The following is a 20545-nucleotide window of genomic DNA, read 5'->3' as shown; positions in this document are numbered from 1 at the left end:
GATCCTAGAGGAAAGAGAATTTTAAGGTCAGATGCTCAGGATGTAAATTTTAAATTTGCTTATCTTGAGGATTCACACCAGATTATGAGTTATGCTGGTTTAACCAGGAAAACAATACCATATGATTTATATGGCTGATCACGGATAAGCAGCAAATTTGATATTTCAAATAGGAAGTCATAGAAGGTGATAAATGAAAGTCATAGAGTAAATGAAACTCACTAAAAAGTCATCAAATAATTTCAGTTAATAGATTCATTTGAGAAAAATCCATGAAAAGGAGAAAGAAAAAACCCTCAAATCAGTCACAATAAATTACTGCTTAGCTTTTGGTCAGAATTGGATTGTAATGCTGTTATATTTTCTCTCCGTGTTAATTCTCTTCTGTGTTTTGATATTTGTGACTAGTATGTCAGATTAATGAAATGTCCATGGATGCTATTCATATCTGTCTTTCTCTCCTTTTCCAGTTGAGAAAACATCTTTGTACCATACACTGCTAGTGGAGATACATTTCATGTTTATAAACTTAGACTTGTGGTCTTAATAATGTCTGTATTTTTATTTAACAGGTTTGCCTGTTTGCCCTGAGCTAACCAGAGAACGTATCCCTAAAACCAGAGATGTGGGTCACTTTTTGTCCATTACTGGAACTGTTATTCGTACCAGTCTAGTGAAAGTCCTGGAGTTTGAACGGGATTACATGTGTAACAAGTGCAAGCACGTTTTTGTGGTCAAAGCAGATTTTGAGCAGTACTATGCTTTCTTCCGTCCATCAACTTGCCCTAATGGAGAAGGTTGCAATTCATCTAAATTCACTTGTCTCTCAGGAACGTCCTCTGTTCCCACCAGCTGCAGAGACTATCAAGAAATCAAAATTCAGGAACAGGTAAACAAAAAAATAGAGGGAAGAGGAGGAATAAAATAAATGAATCATGTGGAAAAATAAATTATGCTAGTAAAAGTACTATGGACTTTGTTGCTAGTGTAAGCAAGTGCAACCCTAATAGAGCTAGACCTGCTTATGCCGGTGATGAATTGTTCCCTTGTAACTAGTAAAAGATTTGTTAACATTCTACTGTAAGTGGAAAAGCTGTATAAACCCTTTACTGTTATTTAGAACAATTGCCCGGGTGAGAGGAAAGCTACCAGACACCTTTATCCTGTAATTCCAAAAGTTCAAGCTAAAGAGCTAGAAAAATGAATATCCACAGAAAACACCCATGCAAGTTTATTCCATTTGCTATATGACTGTTATTTGAAGTCATTTTTATGCATCATAAGAAATACTTACAGCCAATGCATGGATTAAATTAGGGTGTTCATAAATTAAGTACTAAGTGTGTGTAGTCCATCGGTTCGACGGTGATGTTTTCATGCTCTCTCGTTGTGGATTCTGGAGTGACTCTGAAGTCCAAAGCGTGACGTGCAAGCTCGTGAGCAGATCGGGCAGACAAAGTCATTGGTGAGTGTCTGGGTAGCTATAGCAGTAATATGGCGCTTTTCCCTTGCAGCTAACAATCAGTTATTTCTGTCCTCTTCAAAGACTTGAAAAGCTCTGATTGCTGTGTGTTGCCAGGCTGATCTATTTAATGCAGCCTTCTCCAGATAATCTGGTTTTATTGCACCAGAGCGTGTGCTGTTCTTGGTGCTGTCCTTGTAGCTCTTTCTGGGGCAGCCTTGATTCCAGTGTCCTTGTACTGATTCTCCGTAGCAAACTTTTTCGGGGAGTCGATATTCAGGCATCCTAATGATGTGTCTAACCCAGCGTAGTTGGGCTTTTATCAGCATGGCCTCGATGCTTACGGCATTTGACTCTTGGAGAACCTCCAGGTTGGTAATTTTGTCCTGCCAACGGATCCCCATAATGGTGCGCAGAGATCGCATATGGAAAGCCTCCAGCGGTTTGATATGCCATTTATATGGTGTCCAGGTCTCACAGCCGTAGAGGAGAGATGTGAGCACAAAAGAAATATAAAGTTTTATTTTTGTTGAGAGCGTTATGTTGTGGGATTTCAGGACTTTGTTTCGTAACTTTCCTAAGGACTGAGAAGTTTTCTGTATCCTGTTCGTGATCTTTGTCAAGAGATCAATCACTGGAGATGTTGCTGCCGAGATAGGTAAAACTGCCAACTTGCTTTAGTTGGATTCCACTAATGGATATGCTAGGGGATATGGCACAGAGCGGTGAAGATGATTGGTGCAACACCAGTTTTCTTCAGGCTGATTGTGAGGCCAAACAATTTTGATGCTTCAGCAAAGCAATCTACGATACATTGGAGATCTCCCTCTGTGTGCGCTAGAAGGGCACAATCATCTGCAAAGAGTGCTTCTCTTATTAGTAGTTCTGTTACTTTTGGTTTTGCTTTAAGCCTTGTAAGATTGAAGACTGAACCATTGTGTCTGTATCTGATGTATATGCCTCTGTTGAGCCCATCTGTAGCATGGTTGAGAACTCGAGGGAAGAAGAGGTTGAACAGTACAGGGGCAAGGACCTTGTTTGACTCCATATGAAATGGGAAAGGAGTCAGTAAGATCTCCCTTAAAAAGTACCTGACCTTGTATCGCCTCATGAAATAAATGAGTGATCTTTACCAGTTTGGTGGGCAACCAAGTTTGCTGAGGATCATCCATAATCCTTCTCTATTGACTGTAACAAATGCTTTTTTCAGATCAATGAAAGCACTGACGAGATTCATGTTTTGTTCGATACATTTTTCTTGTATTTGCCTAATACTGAAAATCACATCTATGGTGCTACGACCAGGTTTGAATCTGCACTGAGTCTCAGGTAGATTGGCTTCTGAGACAGATGAAATCAGTCGGTTCAGGAGGACATGAGCAAAGATTTTTCCAGCGACAGATAGGGGAGTTATCCCACGGTAGTTATCACAGACCACTTTGCTGCCTTTATTTTTAAATAAAGGAATAATTGTGGCATCTTTGAAGTCTTGTGGCATTTCTTCACTGTCCCAGATATCGGTAAGGATCTTCTGGAGCGTTGTTACCAGTTTTGGACCCGCAGATTTATATATTTCTGCTGGTATTCCATCTCTGCCCCGAGGACTTTCTTGAGCTCATCAAACTGATTGTCTTTTCTATTTTTTCAAGTGAGGGTGGTAAATCAAGGTGGTGCTGAATAGGCTTTTGAAGTATTAGATTAATAGCATTTGTTTCAGCTGAGGATGGTGTGTTCAGTAACTGGCTGAAATGTTCAGCCCATCTCTGTTCCATGCCAGGTTTGTCTTTGATGACTGTCCTGCCATCAGCCATCATGAGACAACTTGTGCCCACCTTTGAACGTCCATAAACTAGCTTCAAGGAATCAAAGAACTTCTTTGTTTCATTTGTTTCTGCATATATTTGAGTGTCTTCTGCTACCTTCTCCCAACATTTATCTTGTATCAAGCGTAGTTGTCTTTGTGCCTTGTTTTGCAGGTGTTTAGATCTCTCTCTCTTTGAGGAGGACTGAATATCATTTTGCCAGATTTGGAAAGCCTCGTTTTTTTCTTTCAAGAGTACTGTGATTTCCTCATCATTTTAATCAAGCCAGTCCTGGTGAGCCCTTTTCTTCCATCCAGGGACGTCAGTTGCAGGCTTTCTGTTGTCTCTCTAAATTCCTCCTATGAGACAAGGTTATCACCAAGGTTGGTTTCTAGTGCACTTTGTAGTTTGTCTTGATAGGATGTATAATTTAGTTTAACAATATCCTAACACCCCTTATGTCACATTGTCGGACAATGATGGAATCTATTAGATGCCATTGTTTGGATCTGGGATGGATCCATGTAGTTTTATATTTGTCTTCCTGTCTGAATATGGTATTTGTAATTGTCAGGCTATGCTCTGTACGCTTGCTTAGGAGTAGGAGACCATTTTCGTTAATTTTTCCAGTGCCGTTTTTCCCAATGACACCTTGATAGTTGTTGTTATCTTTAGCTACTCTTGCATTAAAATCTCCTGGGATGATTAGTTTGTTACTTTGTGGTATTGATGAGAGAGTCGAGATCAGAATAGAACCGTTCCTTAGCATCATCAGAGCGTGTTAAGGTGGTTGCATATGCACTGATGATGGTAGCAAATCATGACTTATTTAGTGGTAACTGGAGTTTCATGAGTCTTTGGTTAATGCCTATTTGAAGGTCTTTGAGACATTGCAATAGTTTGGTCTTAATGGCAATTCCCACTCCATGGATTCTGTCTTTGTCTGGTTATTTTCCCTTCCAAAAGAAGATGTAACTCCCAGCCGGTTCTGTGATAATGCCCTCGCCTGCCAATCTAGTTTCACTGTGTGCTGCAATGTCAATGTCATACTGGGCTATCTCTTTGGAAAGGAGAACTGTTCTTTCAAATTGAGAGGTATCGTCTTTGTCTATTATTGCTGCTTGGAACATCAGGACTATCTGTAGTGCTTTTTTGGTTATCTTTGGCTTTCGACTGCATTGGGGATGATCCACCAGCCACGGTAAAATGGCCGGATTTAATTTGGGCAGGCAGTGTTTGAGGCACCATTTCTAGTCACTTCACTTAGAAAGGGAGAGCAGTGCAATCCTGAAAAGGACTGCTCTGTCACCGGGGGTGTTGCCGAGCTCCCCTGCTGCCCTTGGGTCAGGGATGGGCGACCAATGTCCCAAGCCACCTGCATGCAGGCTTGTGGCTACGACTACCAGTAATCATCTTCACCTGTCGCTTTGCCACTCCCCCATCACCACAGGACTTTTGAAGAGAGATGTGCATGAATGACATGTGTGTGAAGTTGATTAAAATGGGAGAGTCGTTGCACTGGGACAGTCCCATTCTCTTGATTGCTGAAGCTTGGCTCAGTGGCACAAAGACTGTTACAGCTGGAGGCATCTTTAGCTGCAGTGGATAACCATGACTTCTGTAGTGCCCCATTATGCCTTTCGCCTTCCACAATATGTTGCTGCATAATACAATACAAAATATATGTTGTCTATCTAAGGGCTTTGCTACACAAGGAGTTATTTCAGAATTGTTAAACCCGATTAACTCTTCTTGATTAACTCAGTATGCGTACCCTCTTATTCTGAATGAGAGTGCCTTATTCCAAATTAGCTTAATTCACATGGAGTTAATCAGAAATAGTTAATCTACTTTAAATTCCTACACTATCCTATACTGGATTAATCTTCCTGTGTAGATAAACTCTAAACCAACTGTACATTTGTTTTATATGTGGTCACGATACTTGAGATGGCTCCCATGGAACCAATTTAGCCCAGTTATGGCAAACGCCATCTCTATGGGTGCTGCTGCTGCAAGAGCAAATCTGCAGATCTCTACCACTGCCAGTCTGCAGCCAGTTACAAAAATGGTCACTGAACATTTTGCTGCCCAAGGCAACATGCAGTCATTTGTATGATAGTCAGCCCAGAGGGAGTGCCTATGATTGTTGCATAACTGGGGAAGTTATAACAAAAACTCAGTATAATGGGGACATACTTGGTCAGTGCCAAGTGGTTAAGAGATGCTTAACCAAGTGAAAAATAGGTGAAAAATTCTAAGTTCTACAAAATTTGAAAAAAAGAGAAATTTTAGTTAATATTTCTATTATTGTATTTTTGTTGAGTACAGTAACTTATTCAGACGTCTTTTAAGTGGCCTCTTCTCTTAATTGGGATGATTTGATGTCCAGTTTAAGAGAGCTCTGAGATGTGTGTACGTATACATCGTATATACAAAAATAGAACTGTGTAGAGTGAGAAATGAAAAATATTTTAACAAATTAAGGATAACCAATGACTGCAGAAGTTAAAATATTTCTGATAGCATGTTCCCTATGTTGCATATTCTCTTTATGCTTATTCCAGATTTTTAGTTTTTATTAGAACTTTAATTTTTTCTTTTACTGTGTCGCAGATATCTGCATTGTGAGACAGTTTCATCAGTAGTATGAACCTATTGATATTAATGGAGTTACATCGGGATTAAATTGACTCTGTATATATGATCTGTCCTGTTTAGTGCTGCCAGTAACAAATGTTTCTGCCACCAGTACCCACAGAGATGCAAGTTGCCTGTAGAAATAAAGTAATAGACAAAAATGCAGAAACAATTTCTAGGCCCTGGAGAATGAATTAACCTAAAATTGTAATATGGATGAGCATTTGCTACAAAAGAAGTAGGTACTTCAGATTACTATTCTGTCCGCAGAGTACAATTTAACAATTACAGCAGGGCTTTGTGAGTAACTAGAAAAGAAGTGTTTTATATGGAAATCGCCTGTGACAAGATTGCGTAGATTTTGCCTTGGAGGAAAAAAATACAACAATTACTGATGTACTTGTCAATATGTATTCTCCTGGTTGTGTTTGATTTGCTTTTCACCTGCTGTTGGTTTAGTCTTTGGGATTTAAGTGTAAACTTCTTTCCGTCCCTGTCAAATCTTGATTAAATACCTTTAGTGAAGTGGCATCTTCCAATATATACAGTTAAGAGGAACTGTTTAATTTTTAAGCAGGCATCAGTGCCTACAGTAAACTTGGTTTATTGAAATCATCCTAAACTAATTCTCAATTAATGTAAAAAAAAGTTCATTTTTTTACAATTACCTTATTTTTGTAGGTTTCAGAGTAACAGCCGTGTTAGTCTATATCCGCAAAAAGTACAGGAGTACTTGTGGCACCTTAGAGACTAACAAATTTATTAGAGCATAAGCTTTCATGTGCTACAGCCCACTTCATCAGATGCAAAGAATGGAACATATAATAAGAAGATATATATACGTACAGAGAACATGAAAAGGTGAAATTTGCCACACCAACTCTAAGAGGCTAATTAATTAAGATGAGCTACTACCAGCAGGAGAAAAAAAACTTTTGTAGTGATAATCAAGATGGCCCATTTCAGACAGTTAACAAGAAGGTGTGAGGATACTTAACATGGGGAAATAGATTCAAGTTGTGTAATGACCAGCCACCCCAGTCTCTATTCAAGCCCAAATTAATGGTATCTAGTTTGCAAATTAATTCCGGTTCAGCAGTTTCTTGTTGGAGTCTGTTTTTGAAGCTTTTCTGTTGCAAAACTGCCACCTATATATATATCTTCTTACTACATGTTCCATTCTATGCATCTGATGAAGTGGGCTGTAGCCCATGAAAGCTTATGCTCAAATAAATTTGTTAGTCTCTAAGGTGCCACAGGTACTCCTGTTCTTATTTTTGTAAAGCTTTATCCAGCAAGACGTTGAAGTTGTTCAGCACCTCCCAGAATACGGCCCCTAGAGATAATTTAAGGTCCAGTTCTGTTTCCATTGATGTCAGTGGCAAGATTCCCCTAACTTAATGAGAGCAGCTGCATGCTCATTGTATGAGTTCTGTGAGAGAAACTAAGGAGATGCTCCTTTGCAGGGAATGAAAAATAAGGTCTTTGGTGTGCAGAATAATGGTTCTGTTGGAAACCAGGCTGGCATGGTTTGGCCAGTTTGTAAACCAAAGCAATAGCATGTGGTGGTTTGATGGCACCTGCCTGTAATAAATGCATACACTTTTTCTTACTGTCTACTAGATTCAAAGGCTATCTGTCGGAAGCATCCCTCGTTCTATGGTGGTTGTCCTGGAAGATGACTTAGTGGACAGTTGCAAGTCAGGTGAGGACAATAGAGTGTTCCCATGTAAAGTTATATGTAGTTTCAATTACACACATTTGTGCCTCGGGTGTTTTCAAGTTTGTATTTCATTTGAAAGAAGGCATCTCCAATAAAGGTGTCAGTTTTTAGGGCTTGTCTGGTGGGAAACGCTCATGTATCACTTTGTTGTTGTGTTAAGTCAGTGTGTTAACATGGCAAATTAATTCTGTTGCAGAAAAGACCATCCCCTTGTGTGACATCATAACATTTTGACAGAAAAACATTGCTATGCAATATTTCATGGGCTCCAGAAGTTATTTTGAGACCTGTAAATGTCAGGATACTGAATCTCCTTTACTAAACTGGTGACAGTACTAACAGTTTAGTGTCCCTTTGGTGGTTTGGGAAACCATGTATCATAGCTTCCCGTCAAAGAAAGGTTGCAGGTAAAAATGTCAGCTTAGTGTGCAGTGACCGTCAAAAAAGCAAACAGACCATTAGGATGTACAAAGAATGGGATAGAAAATAATATTCAGAATGTTATAAGTCCATTATATAAATGGATAGTACCCCTTCCCCAGCAATACTGTGTTCACTACTGATCACCCACTCTCAAAATGATACAGAGGTCAAGGTTTACCAAAGTGGCACTGGCCGCTGTTGTAGAAAGGAACCAAAAGCTAGATGGACTAATCCAATATAGCAGCTTCTATGTAATTGACTGAGACTGATCCAATATATCAGCAAATAAGAATGAAATGGGGGAAAGGAGGGTGCACAGAGCCCCTGGTGTGGGGGATGGGGGACCCTGGAATGAGGACAAAACACAGACTCCTTGGGATATAGGGAATAGGGGACAATGGTATGCTGGGAGAGGAACATGGGGAACACACGAGTCCCTTGGCATGTGGTGGATAGGAAATGGGAGGCACACAGAAACTATAGCGGGTGGAAGAATGGAGGACCTTGGTATGGAGGGGAGGTAAAAATGGGGGAGGCACACAATGTGGCATGGGGGAGAGAATGGAGGACAATGTTATGGGAGGGAGGAATGCACACACATTGCTGCTGGCACGGAGTAGGGCAGTGGTTCCCAAACTTGTTCCACCTCTTGTGCAAGGAAAGCCCCTGGCAGGCCAGGCCGGTTTGTTTACCTGCCGCGTCTGTAGGTTTGGCTGATCGCGGCTCCCACTGGCCGCAGTTTGCTGCTCCAGGCCAATGAGGGCTGCGGGAAGTGGCACGGGCTGAGGGACGTACTGACCGCCGCTTCCAGCAGTTCCCATTGGCCTGGAGCAGTGAACCGCGGCCACTGGGAGCCGAGATCGGCCAAACCTGCGGACGCAGCAGGTAAACAAACCAGCCTGGCCCACCAGGGGCTTTCCCTGCACAAGCAGTGGAACAAGTCTGGAAACCACTGGAGTAGGAGGTTGGAGGAAGTCCCTGAAATAGAGAGGGATGGGGGAGGGTGCACACCTGGAGCTTGTGTGGGGGAATGGAGGGATGCAAGGAGCCCCTGCTGTGTCCAATACATTCAACCTGCGGAAACAGCAAAGTGGTTGTATAGAGCTATGGCAACTTCTGAATGAAACGAATAGCATAATGCACAGAGTTCCACTTGTGATTTAGATGTCTGTACGAAAACAAAAGAGCAAGTAGAAGTTTTAGTATTTACAACAATAGAGGTTTTTGACTAATTATATCCACAAATCAAAAGGCATGACAAGAATACAAAAAAACAGAGATGGAATTATTTAGTAAAACTATCAGATGAAATTTGGTCGAGTTTTAGATTTAATAAGACCCAGTGAAAAGTTTCTATGAAATATTGCAGCGTTTTTATGAATGCATGAAACCTGAAAGTGAAATGGACTATAAACAAACCTTAGACTAAGTAGTCTTATTTTTATTGACTGAAGCAAAAGAGATGAAACAAGTAAATAAAGAGCATTAATAGTAGAAGTAAATAATACACTTTTTAGATGTCACTGTTGCTTATTAAATAGGTAAGGAATTTTTAAAGTAAGTTTTTGGACCTGATAGTTTTTCTTTATAACCCTTAAGACAGGTTATATTCATTTCTTTTGTTTGTTTTAGATTCACAATTTTTTAAAAAATGATTACAAAATATTAGTCCCAGTTTTTATTCATAAACATAAAAAAGGCTACATGATGTCGCCTATTTTAGAGATGCAATAATTAGAGTAAATTCTTTTTTCTAGCAATATCTGCTCTACAAAGGCCTAAACTCATAGAATCATAGAATATCAGGGTTGGAAGGGACCTCAGGAGGTCATCTAGTCCAACCCCCTGCTCAAAGCAGGACCAATCCCCAATTAAATCATCCCAGCCAGGGCTTTGTCAAGCCTGACCTTAAAAACTTCTAAGGAAGGAGATTCCACCACCTCCCTAGGTAACGCATTCCAGTGTTTCACCACCCTCCTAGTGAAAAAGTTTTTCCTAATATCCAGCCTAAACCTCCCTCACTGCAACTTGAAACCATTACTCCTTGTCCTGTCCTCTTCCACCACTGAGAATAGTCTAGAACCATCCTCTCTGGAACCACCTCTCAGGTAGTTGAAAGCAGCTATCAAATCCCTCCTCATTCTTTTCTTCTACAGACTAAACAATCTCAGTTCCCTCAGCCTCTCCTCATAACTCATGTGTTCCAGACCCCTAATCATTTTTGTTGCCCTTCGCTGGACTCTCTCCAATTTTTCCACATCCTTCTTGTAGTGTGGGACCCAAAACAGGACACAATACTCCAGATGAGGCCTCACCAGTCTCGAATAGAGGGGAACGATCACGTCCCTCGATCTGCTCGCTATGCCCCTACTTATACATCCCAAAATGCCATTGGCCTTCTTGGCAACAAGGGCACACTGCTGACTCATATCCAGCTTCTCGTCCACTGTCACCCCTAGGTCCTTTTCCGCAGAACTGCTGCCTAGCCATTCGGTCCCTAGTCTGTAGCTGTGCATTGGGTTCTTCCGTCCTAAGTGCAGGACCCTGCACTTATCCTTATTGAACCTCATCAGATTTCTTTTGGCCCAATCCTCCAATTTGTCTAGGTGCCTCTGTATCCTATCCCTCCCCACCAGCATATCTACCACTCCTCCAAGTTTAGTATCATCCGCAAATTTGCTGAGAGTGCAATTCACACCATAATCCAGATCATTTATGAAGATATTGAACAAAACCGGCCCCAGGTCCAACCCCTGGGGCACTCCACTTGATACCGGCTGCCAACTAGACATGGAGCCATTGATCACTACCCGTTGAGCCCGACAATCTAGCCAACTTTCTACCCACCTTATAGTGCATTCATCCAGCCCATACTTCCTTAACTTGCTGACAAGAATACTGTGGGAGACCGTGTCAAAAGCTTTGCTCAAGTCAAGAAACAATACATCCACTGCTTTCCCTTCATCCACAGAACCAGTAATCTCATCATAGAAGGCGATTAGATTAGTCAGGCATGACCTTCCCTTGGTGAATCCATGCTGGCTGTTCCTGATCACTTTCCTCTCATGTAAGTGCTTCAGGATTGATTCTTTGAGGACCTGCTCCATGATTTTTCCGGGGACTGGGGAGAGGCTGACTGGCCTGTAGTTCCCAGGATCCTCATTCTTCCCTTTTTAAAAGATTGGCACTACATTAGCCTTTTTCCAGTCATCTGGGACTTCCCCCGTTCGCCACGAGTTTTCAAAGATAATGGCCAATGGCTCTGCAATCACAGCCGCCAATTCCTTTAGCACTCTCGGATGCAACTCATCCGGCCCCATGGACTTGTGCACGTCCAGCATTTCTAAATAGTCCCTAACCACCTCTTTCTCCACAGAGGGCTGGCCATCTACTCCCCATGTTGTGATGCCCAGTGCAGCAGTCTGGGAGCTGTCCTTGTTCATGAAGACAGAGGCAAAAAAAGCATTGAGTACATTAGCTTTTTCCACATCCTCTGTCACTAGGTTGCCTCCCTCATTCAGTAAGGGGCCCACACTTTCCTTGGCTTTCTTCTTGTTGCCAACATACCTGAAGAAACCCTTCTTGTTACTCTTGACATCTCTTGCTAGCTGCAGCTCCAGGTGCGATTTGGCCCTCCTGGTTTCATTCCTACATGCCCGAGCAATACTTTTATACTCTTCCCTGGTCATATGTCCAACCTTCCACTTCTTGTAAGCTTCTTTTTTATGTTTAAGATCCGCTAGGATTTCACCGTTAAGCCAAGCTGGTTGCCTGCCATATTTACTGCTCTTTCGACTCATCGGGATGGTTTGTCCCTGTAACCTCAACAGGGATTCCTTGAAATACAGCCAGCTCTCCTGGACTCCTTTCCCCTTCATGTTAGTCCCCCAGGGGATCCTATCCATCCGTTCCCTGAGGGAGTTGAAGTCTGCTTTCCTAAAGTCCAGGGTCTGTATCCTGATGCTTACCTTTCTTTCCTGTGTCAGGATCCTGAACTCAACCAACTCATGGTCACTGCCTCCCAGATTCCTATCCACTTTTGCTTCCCCCACTAATTCTTCCCGGTTTGTGAGCAGCAGGTCAAGAAAAGCTCCCCCCCTAGTTGGCTCCTCTAGCACTTGCACCAGGAAATTGTCCCCTACGCTTTCCAAAAACTTCCTGGATTGTCTATGCACCGCTGTATTGCTCTCCCAGCAGATATCAGGAAAATTAAACTAACTGTCCTGTTATGTTTAATTTAAAATTAACTGTCCTATTATGTTTAATTTAGCTGTTAATTTGTGTATCTGCATATACTGAGCAGGATGTTATTGTGGCTAATTTTGTCCTTACTCGCAGGTGATGACATCACGGTGTATGGCGTGGTAATGCAGAGATGGAAACCCTTCCACCAGGATGTGCGCTGTGACGTAGAGATTGTTTTGAAAGCCAATTACATTCAAGTGAACAATGAACAACTGACAGGGGTTATAGTTGATGAGGAGGTTCAGAAGGAATTTGAAGACTTCTGGGAAAAACATAAGCGTGATCCCTTAGCAGGTTTGTAGATGAAAGTGAAAACAGGAACTGTGCTTGGATTTTTGCTGGAGACAACACTGAAAATTATATTATTGACAACGTTTTTATTTCATTCCCTTATCCCACACTCCTCCTTGGAAGCTGTTGGCCTAGTTGTAGTGCACCTTCAGATCCCATTCACTTCAGGTGTGTTGTGCACTCAGCTCTCCTGCTGCTCAGACCATGTCTCAGTCTGTCAGAGCTTGTCTCAGGCAAACAAGACAAACTTCCAAGAACTTTGTTTTAAAACTGTGTAGAGCATGTGTTTGTGTGCTTGTTTGTCTTGTCATGGCAGTTTAAGGAATAATTTCTTGCTACCCAAAATTTCCAACAAAGGAATATAAAATTCTTACTTGAAACAAATTTAAAAATAGGACACACTTAATCCGCACCAAAACTGCATTTCTGTGATTTTTCTTTTGAGCCTTATACCATTGTAGTTGCTGCAGTGTTTTATGTAGCACTTAACAGGGAGTGAGCCTGAGTCAGAAATGGTAAGAGTATTAGAAAAAACACAATGCTGTTATGTGCAACAAGAAAAAAAACACAATAGGTCAGTCGCAGCACTGTGAAGCAATCGTTTGGATCAGATCTGGTTTAGTCAGCATTGCTGTGTTGACTATGTTAATAGCTTAAAAATATGGTTCTGTGTCTCTGTACCCCATACTTCTGTGAATTGAATTGGGATTTATTTATGTATTTATAACAAGTCACACACCTGAGTAATATTAAAACCAATCTGTTTCTATAACAGTTTTACATATTAAAAACACCTTTAATTCTTAAACTACAGTTCTTCATACAAGGTCTGTCCTGCTGGCATCTTCATAAGAGAAGCAAGATATAACTAGTCTTTGAGGGAAGACTTCATAGTCAGATAAATAAGCACACCAGGTTGCAAATACATTAGGCAATTATGTGCTGTCTTCTTCATGGCCTCATACACATTACCTCACAGGAATGCAAACACTTTCATAAAATGTTATTTTTTCTCCCTCGTATTGTGGAGTGGGTTTTGGTGGGTTGTTTTTGTTTTAAATTTGAGCAGCTATGGTTAACTGATGATCTGTGTTGTATAAACTCTAACCAGCTACCAGAAGTTTTATATGTGCTTCGTTTACACAGAGAGCCTGGTTTGCCATTGTGTTATTCTGGATTTACACTGTGGTCACTCCCGTTGTTTTCATTGGGGTCATGCTGGCATAAAACTAGAGTAATGCAGTGGTGAATTATGCCCTGCATCTTAACCGTGCTGCACAGGCCATAGGTATAGCACATCACATCTTACCCAAAGTGGGCCCCACCCTATCCTTAGTATCTTTACCTTCTACCTTTGTAATGGTAAATCCATTAATCTAACACACCGTGTCTTCACACACTTACTTCCAAGCAGGGCCGGCTCTACAGTTTTTGCCGCCCCAAGCAGTGAAGTAAACTGCCGCTGCAGACAGTGAAAGGGAGAAGCTGCCGCCGATTTGCGGCCGCGGCCAGCGGAACAGAGAAGCTGCCGCCAAATTGCCGCGGCGGCGGAAACACTGCCGCCCCTTTCTAACTGCCGCCCCAAGCACCTGCTTGGAACACTGGTGCCTGGAGCCGGCCTTGCCTCCAAGTATAAAACATCCATTTTAGGGATTCACAGCACTTCCTTTTCTTTAAGGTTGGTTGCTCAGCTCTGTGTGCTAACAGTGAAGGGTAGTGTATCGCCCCAGAATCTTGATCTCTGATGTGCTGCTAATGTCAGTGCTTCAGAGGGCAGAATTAATTCTATTACATCTGTTCACTGCCAGCAAAATCAGCTGAACAGATTAGAACATTTCAGTGCTTGAGAGAATATATGGACAGTGAGGGAAAGACTACATAGAAAAGGGTGAGGAGATAAGGAGATTCAGTAAAATAAAAATAGAGAGAGATGAGCCAATTTTCTGCGTCATGTACAGTACAGTATATCTTGGCATTAAACGTTTTTTTAAAATCAGTGGAGCTATGCCAAATTACACCAGCTGTGTATCTGGCTCTCTGGTTCCTGTATGCACACAATGTACGAGCATTCAAGAGGATAAACTGAGGGGCTATAAGAACTTGTCTTCTGTGGTTTCATCTGTGAACTAAAGTATTCAGTTTTAGGACTTTGTACTGGTGCCCAGCATCCAAGTGCCTTCCACCTTAAACTGGCATAGCAAAGTCCTTATATTGATTTACATCAACTGAGGATCTGGTCTGATGGCATTTAGTCTTCAAAGTGAAAGATGTTTGGGTCTAACAGCTGCTTTGGGGGTTTGCCTGAGGAGAGTGTGTTAATTTATATCAGATTTGACTTTAAAACAGTGCTGAATGCCTTTTTTCACTTCTTTTCTAGGGAGGAATGAAATTTTGGCTAGCTTGTGTCCCCAGGTTTTTGGATTATATCTGGTGAAGTTGGCTGTAGCCATGGTGCTTGCTGGGGGTGTCCAAAGGGCTGATGCTGCAGGAACTCGAGTGAGAGGTTAGTATTCTTGTTTCTAATAGTACATTTCTTCCCACCATACATACAAACATTCAAAATGAATATTAGAACAAATAACGCTGCAGAAACATAATCGTTGTGGGTGAGAATGTTGTATAAACAGCATTTGGGTTTCCTATTTTTAGTTTTATTTTTTAATTTCATTTTTCCAAAATAACTTGAGTGATAGAAACCAGTTTTCAATGCCCCATTGAATAAAGTATTAAAAGCAATCATTTTAGGTAAAACAGAGGCTCAGATAAAAAGTAGTTTTATAAATGACATTTTTAAATGATTTGGTAGTAGCACATCCCTAATGGTATTTGGCATCAGAGTGGAATATTAATATTTCCATCGTGTGAATCTCTATCCTGCATTGAAGGGAAAAAATAAGATTCCTAATGCCAGATTTTTCCATCTGTGATTGTCAGCACGTTTCTCTTAGAACTGATACTGTAAGCTATCTGCCTGCTGATTCTCCTTCTGTTGTTATTACATGACAAATGTGCCAGGTGGTATGTAGGTCATAGACTATGTAGTCTAAAATAATGTGTGTATATACAAGTATGGAATATATGTTTTTAAAAAATGCTTCAGCAGCCAAATCAAGTCATATATATCCTTAAAGTGAAGTCACTTTGTTTATATTGTTTATATAAGATAATTAAATCATTTTAGAAGTTTTTGATGAAGTACTTAATAACCAAAATATTTACTTTTGTAATTGCTTTGTATTTGGAAATTACTAAAATTCATGATTATTTGACTTCAATTATTATCTAATAAGAAAAAAGGCTGACTTTATTGCTTATTTGTACAATAATTCAAGTAGTTAAATATTGGGATCATAACTAAGCAGTGGTTCCGATTCCCTTCATTACTCAAGGTGGGAGTGAAAAATTTACCATAGCTGGCATCTGCAAAACAAGTCTATTAAAATATGAAAACTAGTAACTGGTTGACCCTATAAGGCTGGATATGTGATTATTTTAAAGACTCTTTTATGATGAGAATTGAGTTTGAACGCTGCAATATGATTAGGTACGACTTGTGAATTATACAGTTTTATCACTGTCTGAGCAATGTTAGATATGACAGTATTACACCTGAATTATTTATTGCATCATATGTTAAGAGGTAAATTTTATATGAAGAATTACAATTATTATTTTCGTTAAAAACTTCTGTATCTTGTCTGTCTTTATAAATGTAGTAGTCAGTATGCCACCCAGGCAACCTCAAGCTTTGTGTATTTATTTTTTCAAAAGGTGAATCACATCTTTTGTTGGTTGGAGATCCTGGCACAGGGAAATCTCAGTTTCTCAAATATGCAGTAAAGATTACACCACGATCTGTGCTTACTGCAGGAATTGGATCTACAAGTGCAGGTATCTGATGTTCCAGGTGTGCCAAGCAGGGTGTGTTCTTAATTTTTATTACAGTTTATCTGGGAGTCTGCATCTAAGCAGAGAGGGGTTTTATGTGTGAGCAATGATATAAGCTACTCTTGATTGTATTAATATAGTCTCTAGAAAAAATTACCATGGAATTGGACAAGTGAGGGCTGGGATGGCTCCATATAGATTATTGGGAATACATCAGGCATGTAGCCGTTTCTCCTGTGGTGGGTACAAACTTGCTTCACCCCTGCAGTGGGATGGTATGGTAGGATCTCTGTCAGTGGATCCTCATGGACCCTCCCCCAAAGGATCATCCTATGGATGTTGCTTTTTGCCTTTTTTTTTTCCCCTCCTGCAGAAAATTATTCAGGCCTATATTTGTTCTTTTTCTGGCTTTTTCGATTCTTCCAGAATGAGTACACATTGTGTGGCTGTTACATGCAGTAGAATCATTCTCTTTCTGCTTAACTGAGACTCCTCCTCTTTTCTCTTCCTCTCCATGTTTTGGGTGGATGGCAGGCTGAGAGTCAGTTCCCTGCTGTGAGGCACTGCCTTGTGCTGCTGAATCCTTATCTCGACTCTGGCCCATAAAGAAACATCTGAAGAGCAAGTTTTTTCTCTGTTAGTATGGCCCAGATGGCACCAAATGCCAGGGGTTGTTAAGAACTCTTCCTGAGGGACAGTACAAAGCCTTAGGTCCTTCTTCCACCCTTGCAAATTACTCAGTTTGAACAAAGTGCTGTACTATCAATATATGCAGGAATCTGTATATACCTCAGGAGTAAAGTAAAGTACATCAGTGAGGCTTTTAAAAAGAAATGAAACCCCCATGCCCCCCAAATTCCACTTCAGGTACATCACTTTTCCAACTTTAAACTCTTATGGTAAGGCCTGTTACCATAAGAGATAATGAGGCTCACATCTGGATAGCTGTGCAAATTACTTCTACATTCACTTCAAAACCCCTTTACACTTCCAGTGTGGTGTCAAGGCGCTTTAGTGTAATTGAGAATAAGACTCTCTTTTAACTGCTGAATGAATAGAATTACTGAATGAAGTTCCTTCAGACTTGCTTTGGATCTTAGAAGCAATTTATTAAAAGAAATATTATCCTAAAAGCAATTTATTAAAAAAAACCCACATTTATTGAGCTGTCCAAGTGTAACTTCCAAATGGAACGTATGAGGTAAAACTTCATTTTGCTTTTGAAATTTTATGTTCAAATAGCTGGAACTTGTCAGGAAAAAAATCACCTTTGTAATAAGATCAAGCACTAAAAATGCTGTTCCTAAAAGACATGTTTGAGAGACATGTTCTGTTAAACTGAGAGAGTATAAAACTGAAATTGGTACTTTCCTTAACCATAATATATAATATGATAATTAAGCAATGTGCAGCCAGTATTTTAAAAATGGGTCTCCTCAAAAAAACTTGCCCTCTTTGCCTTGGGTAAACCCTGGGTATTAAAGAGAAATGGGGGTAAAATGGGGATTCTGTTAATTTACAAACAGTACAGATGCTTTCCAAAAGGCAAAGACAAGGTAGTGGAAGAGTGCTTCCTGAATCAGAAAGAGGTGCTAAGCAAAATACGGATAGATGTTTGCGAAGTGACTCCTTGGAGAAGGGGCCCCATCTATGCTTTTCTGGTGGCATATCTATTAAGATATTTAGTGGGCTAACAATGACGTGAAGTCAAGCATGTGCTTGAGACCTTGATCTTTAGCGTTCAGTTTGACTGGCTGAGGACTTCGAATGAGTACTCTTTTTTTTGGCCACAGTGTTTTCTTTTTTTAAGTGCATTGTTTTTAGATTGTTTGTACTTTTCTCCCTAAAACATTGACTTTATGAACTAATTTTTTATGCAGCAATTCAAATAGATGCTCAGAATGGTAATGTTTTGAGAGTTGTTAAATCAGGTTGCTTTCCTTGTTAATTATTTTACATGTATTATCCAGTTCCTGTTTTGTGTGAAGAAATAATTTCTAATTTGCAGGTTTTTTTCCAAGGTAGAAAGACCCAATCCAGGAATCCTATATTAAAAAGTAGTTGGTCACAATATCAAAAATGTGAGTCTCAATAAAAATATATAAATTGCTGACTGTTCATTGTAGGATTGAGAAATACTGCAGGGCAGTTACATGGGTACCTAAGGGTTTTCTATATGGTTACCACCCATTACTGTAGTAGTCAAGAGCTGCCCAAGAAAATGGTGAGCTTGCTACTGGAGCAGTCAGTCTTCAGCTCTTTTCCACTCTCTGGCAGAGGAGGATATCCATGCATTTTGTTTGTTTGTTTGTGGTCTCTTCTTCCACCTTTAATCTGGTGATTGTGGAAAAGCATTGTCATAGAGGAGGTTTTGAAGTATGTCGTGAAAGTGATCAGACTCTGAATCGGTCTGACTTCTTCTGGAAACTCGTTCAACAGCTGTTGCCCCATGTGTCAAAATGATATGTCCCCAGACTCTCTCATGCTTTATGGGGTTTTTGAGTGTGTTGTCCCATGCAAGAGAGTTGTCTGAGTGGGTCATGAATGCAAATGTGGTAGCTAATGTAGCTGGTCTTGATCTATTGATGACCTTTGTAGATCAGGATTATCAATGGAAGTGGACTGGGTTGGATCACAGCAACCTATCACAATGGGGGCGTGAATAACCATATTATGTATGATTTGGGGCCTCTACCTTCCTGCCATCTTCAGACCCAGATCCAATGAGTTGCAGTAATTCAGTTTGGAGATGATAAATGTATGGCTCACTGTGACCATATCCTTGCCTAGGAGAGAGGGACAAAGCTTCCTAGCAAACTGGAAGGTGAAAGAGGACATTTCAAGGTGAAAGAGGATATTTACTACAAGGTAATGCTACCTTGTCTGCTAGGACAACTCCTCTTCATACAAGAATCTCTATCAGGGATATGACACCTTTGCGATGGGGATTTGCTTCATCTGGAAAAGGAAATGCACAGCAAGGTGTCATCAGTTTATTTTTGACATAGGTCCTGTGTAGATATTGAGAAGGGAGGGGAACATAGAATACATCCCTCTGGGAATCCACAGATGAGGGCTAGTCGTGGGAAGAGTAGCTCTTCTTATCACTCATTTGGTCCTGAAATTGTAGTGCTGCATTGTCTACTCAAGCTATGTCATGTACAGGCAGTCCTCAGACTTACGACACAACTGGTTCCTGAAAATTGCGTCATAAGTCAAAATGTCGTAACTTGGAACTGCAATCCACTCCATTGCACGACCAAGTATCGTAAAGTCTAAACCAATTGTCGTAAGTCGAATCAGGGTGTCAATTCAGAAATGTCGTAAGTCAAACATCATAAAGTCGAGGACTGCCTGTATCAGGTTAGCTGTAATGAAAGTTTCAGAGAGGTCAGGTAGTATGAGCATGGAGAGAGAGAGCCTCTATTCATTGCCATATTGTTTAGTGCCACTGGGGATGTCTCTGCACTGTGCCTTGGCCTGAAAATCAGTTGTGAAGAATCCATGATGTTGGAGTTTGGGTTCTAAATGATTTTGTCTAGAAGCGTGAGGTTGGAGGGGTGACCTGTGTCACGTGTTTGTATCTGGATGATCAGGCACTCCATTGCATTGTTCAGGAAGAAAGGAAAAGTTATTTCTCTGAAGGAGATTTTAAGAAGCTGTTAGTAGTGGACATAATTTCTCTTCTCTGGCTTTCACCGTACGTGAATTTGTTTTGCAAATGGTATTCCACTATTCATAATGGATACTAGTATGTGATGGGGCCAAATTCTGCCAGGGCAGCGGGGTGATTAATGCCATCCAGTCCATCTTCAAGTGTACAGCCTCAGTGAGTTCCTCCTAAATACAGTTGATATTTTCTGCAAATTAGGATAGGAGCTTTTCAGAGCACTCAGTGCTTGGGTCTAGTCTCTGGATCAGGATCAGGGGTCCCCAGTGGGGTGCCCGTGGGCGCCATGGTACCCACCAGGGCATTTTTGTGCGCCCGCGGGACACCCCGCCGCCGAAATGCCACCGAGAAGCGTTGTCGGTTTTCGGCGGCGACACTTCTTCCTGCTGCCACTTTTCGGC

The 20545-nt window shown here is 40.9% G+C and overlaps 1 protein-coding gene across 7 annotated transcripts in view; it reads left to right on the top strand.

The window, feature by feature from the left end:
- Nucleotides 1-20545, top strand: part of MCM9 (minichromosome maintenance 9 homologous recombination repair factor) — a 74085-nt gene that overhangs the window by 11142 nt on the left and 42398 nt on the right. For 3 of the 7 annotated variants that reach the window (XM_073337161.2, XM_073337160.2, XM_073337162.2), the window contains exons 3-7: nt 573-889; nt 7528-7609; nt 12389-12589; nt 14964-15089; nt 16358-16477. In XM_073337161.2, the coding sequence (XP_073193262.2) occupies nt 573-889; nt 7528-7609; nt 12389-12589; nt 14964-15089; nt 16358-16477 (846 nt within the window). Of the gene's footprint in view, nt 1-572; nt 890-7527; nt 7610-12388; nt 12590-14963; nt 15090-16357; nt 16508-17008; nt 18422-18482; nt 18687-20545 lie in introns of those variants that run through there. The other 4 variants (XM_073337165.2, XM_073337164.2, XM_073337163.2 and 1 more) reach the window with 3 other exon arrangements.

This window comes from Lepidochelys kempii, chromosome 3 (genome assembly GCF_965140285.1).
Source record: "Lepidochelys kempii isolate rLepKem1 chromosome 3, rLepKem1.hap1, whole genome shotgun sequence".
Classification (NCBI taxonomy): domain Eukaryota; kingdom Metazoa; phylum Chordata; order Testudines; family Cheloniidae; genus Lepidochelys; species Lepidochelys kempii.
The sequence above is the reverse complement of the archived record's forward strand: the minus strand, read 5'-3'. Positions and strand labels throughout refer to the sequence as shown.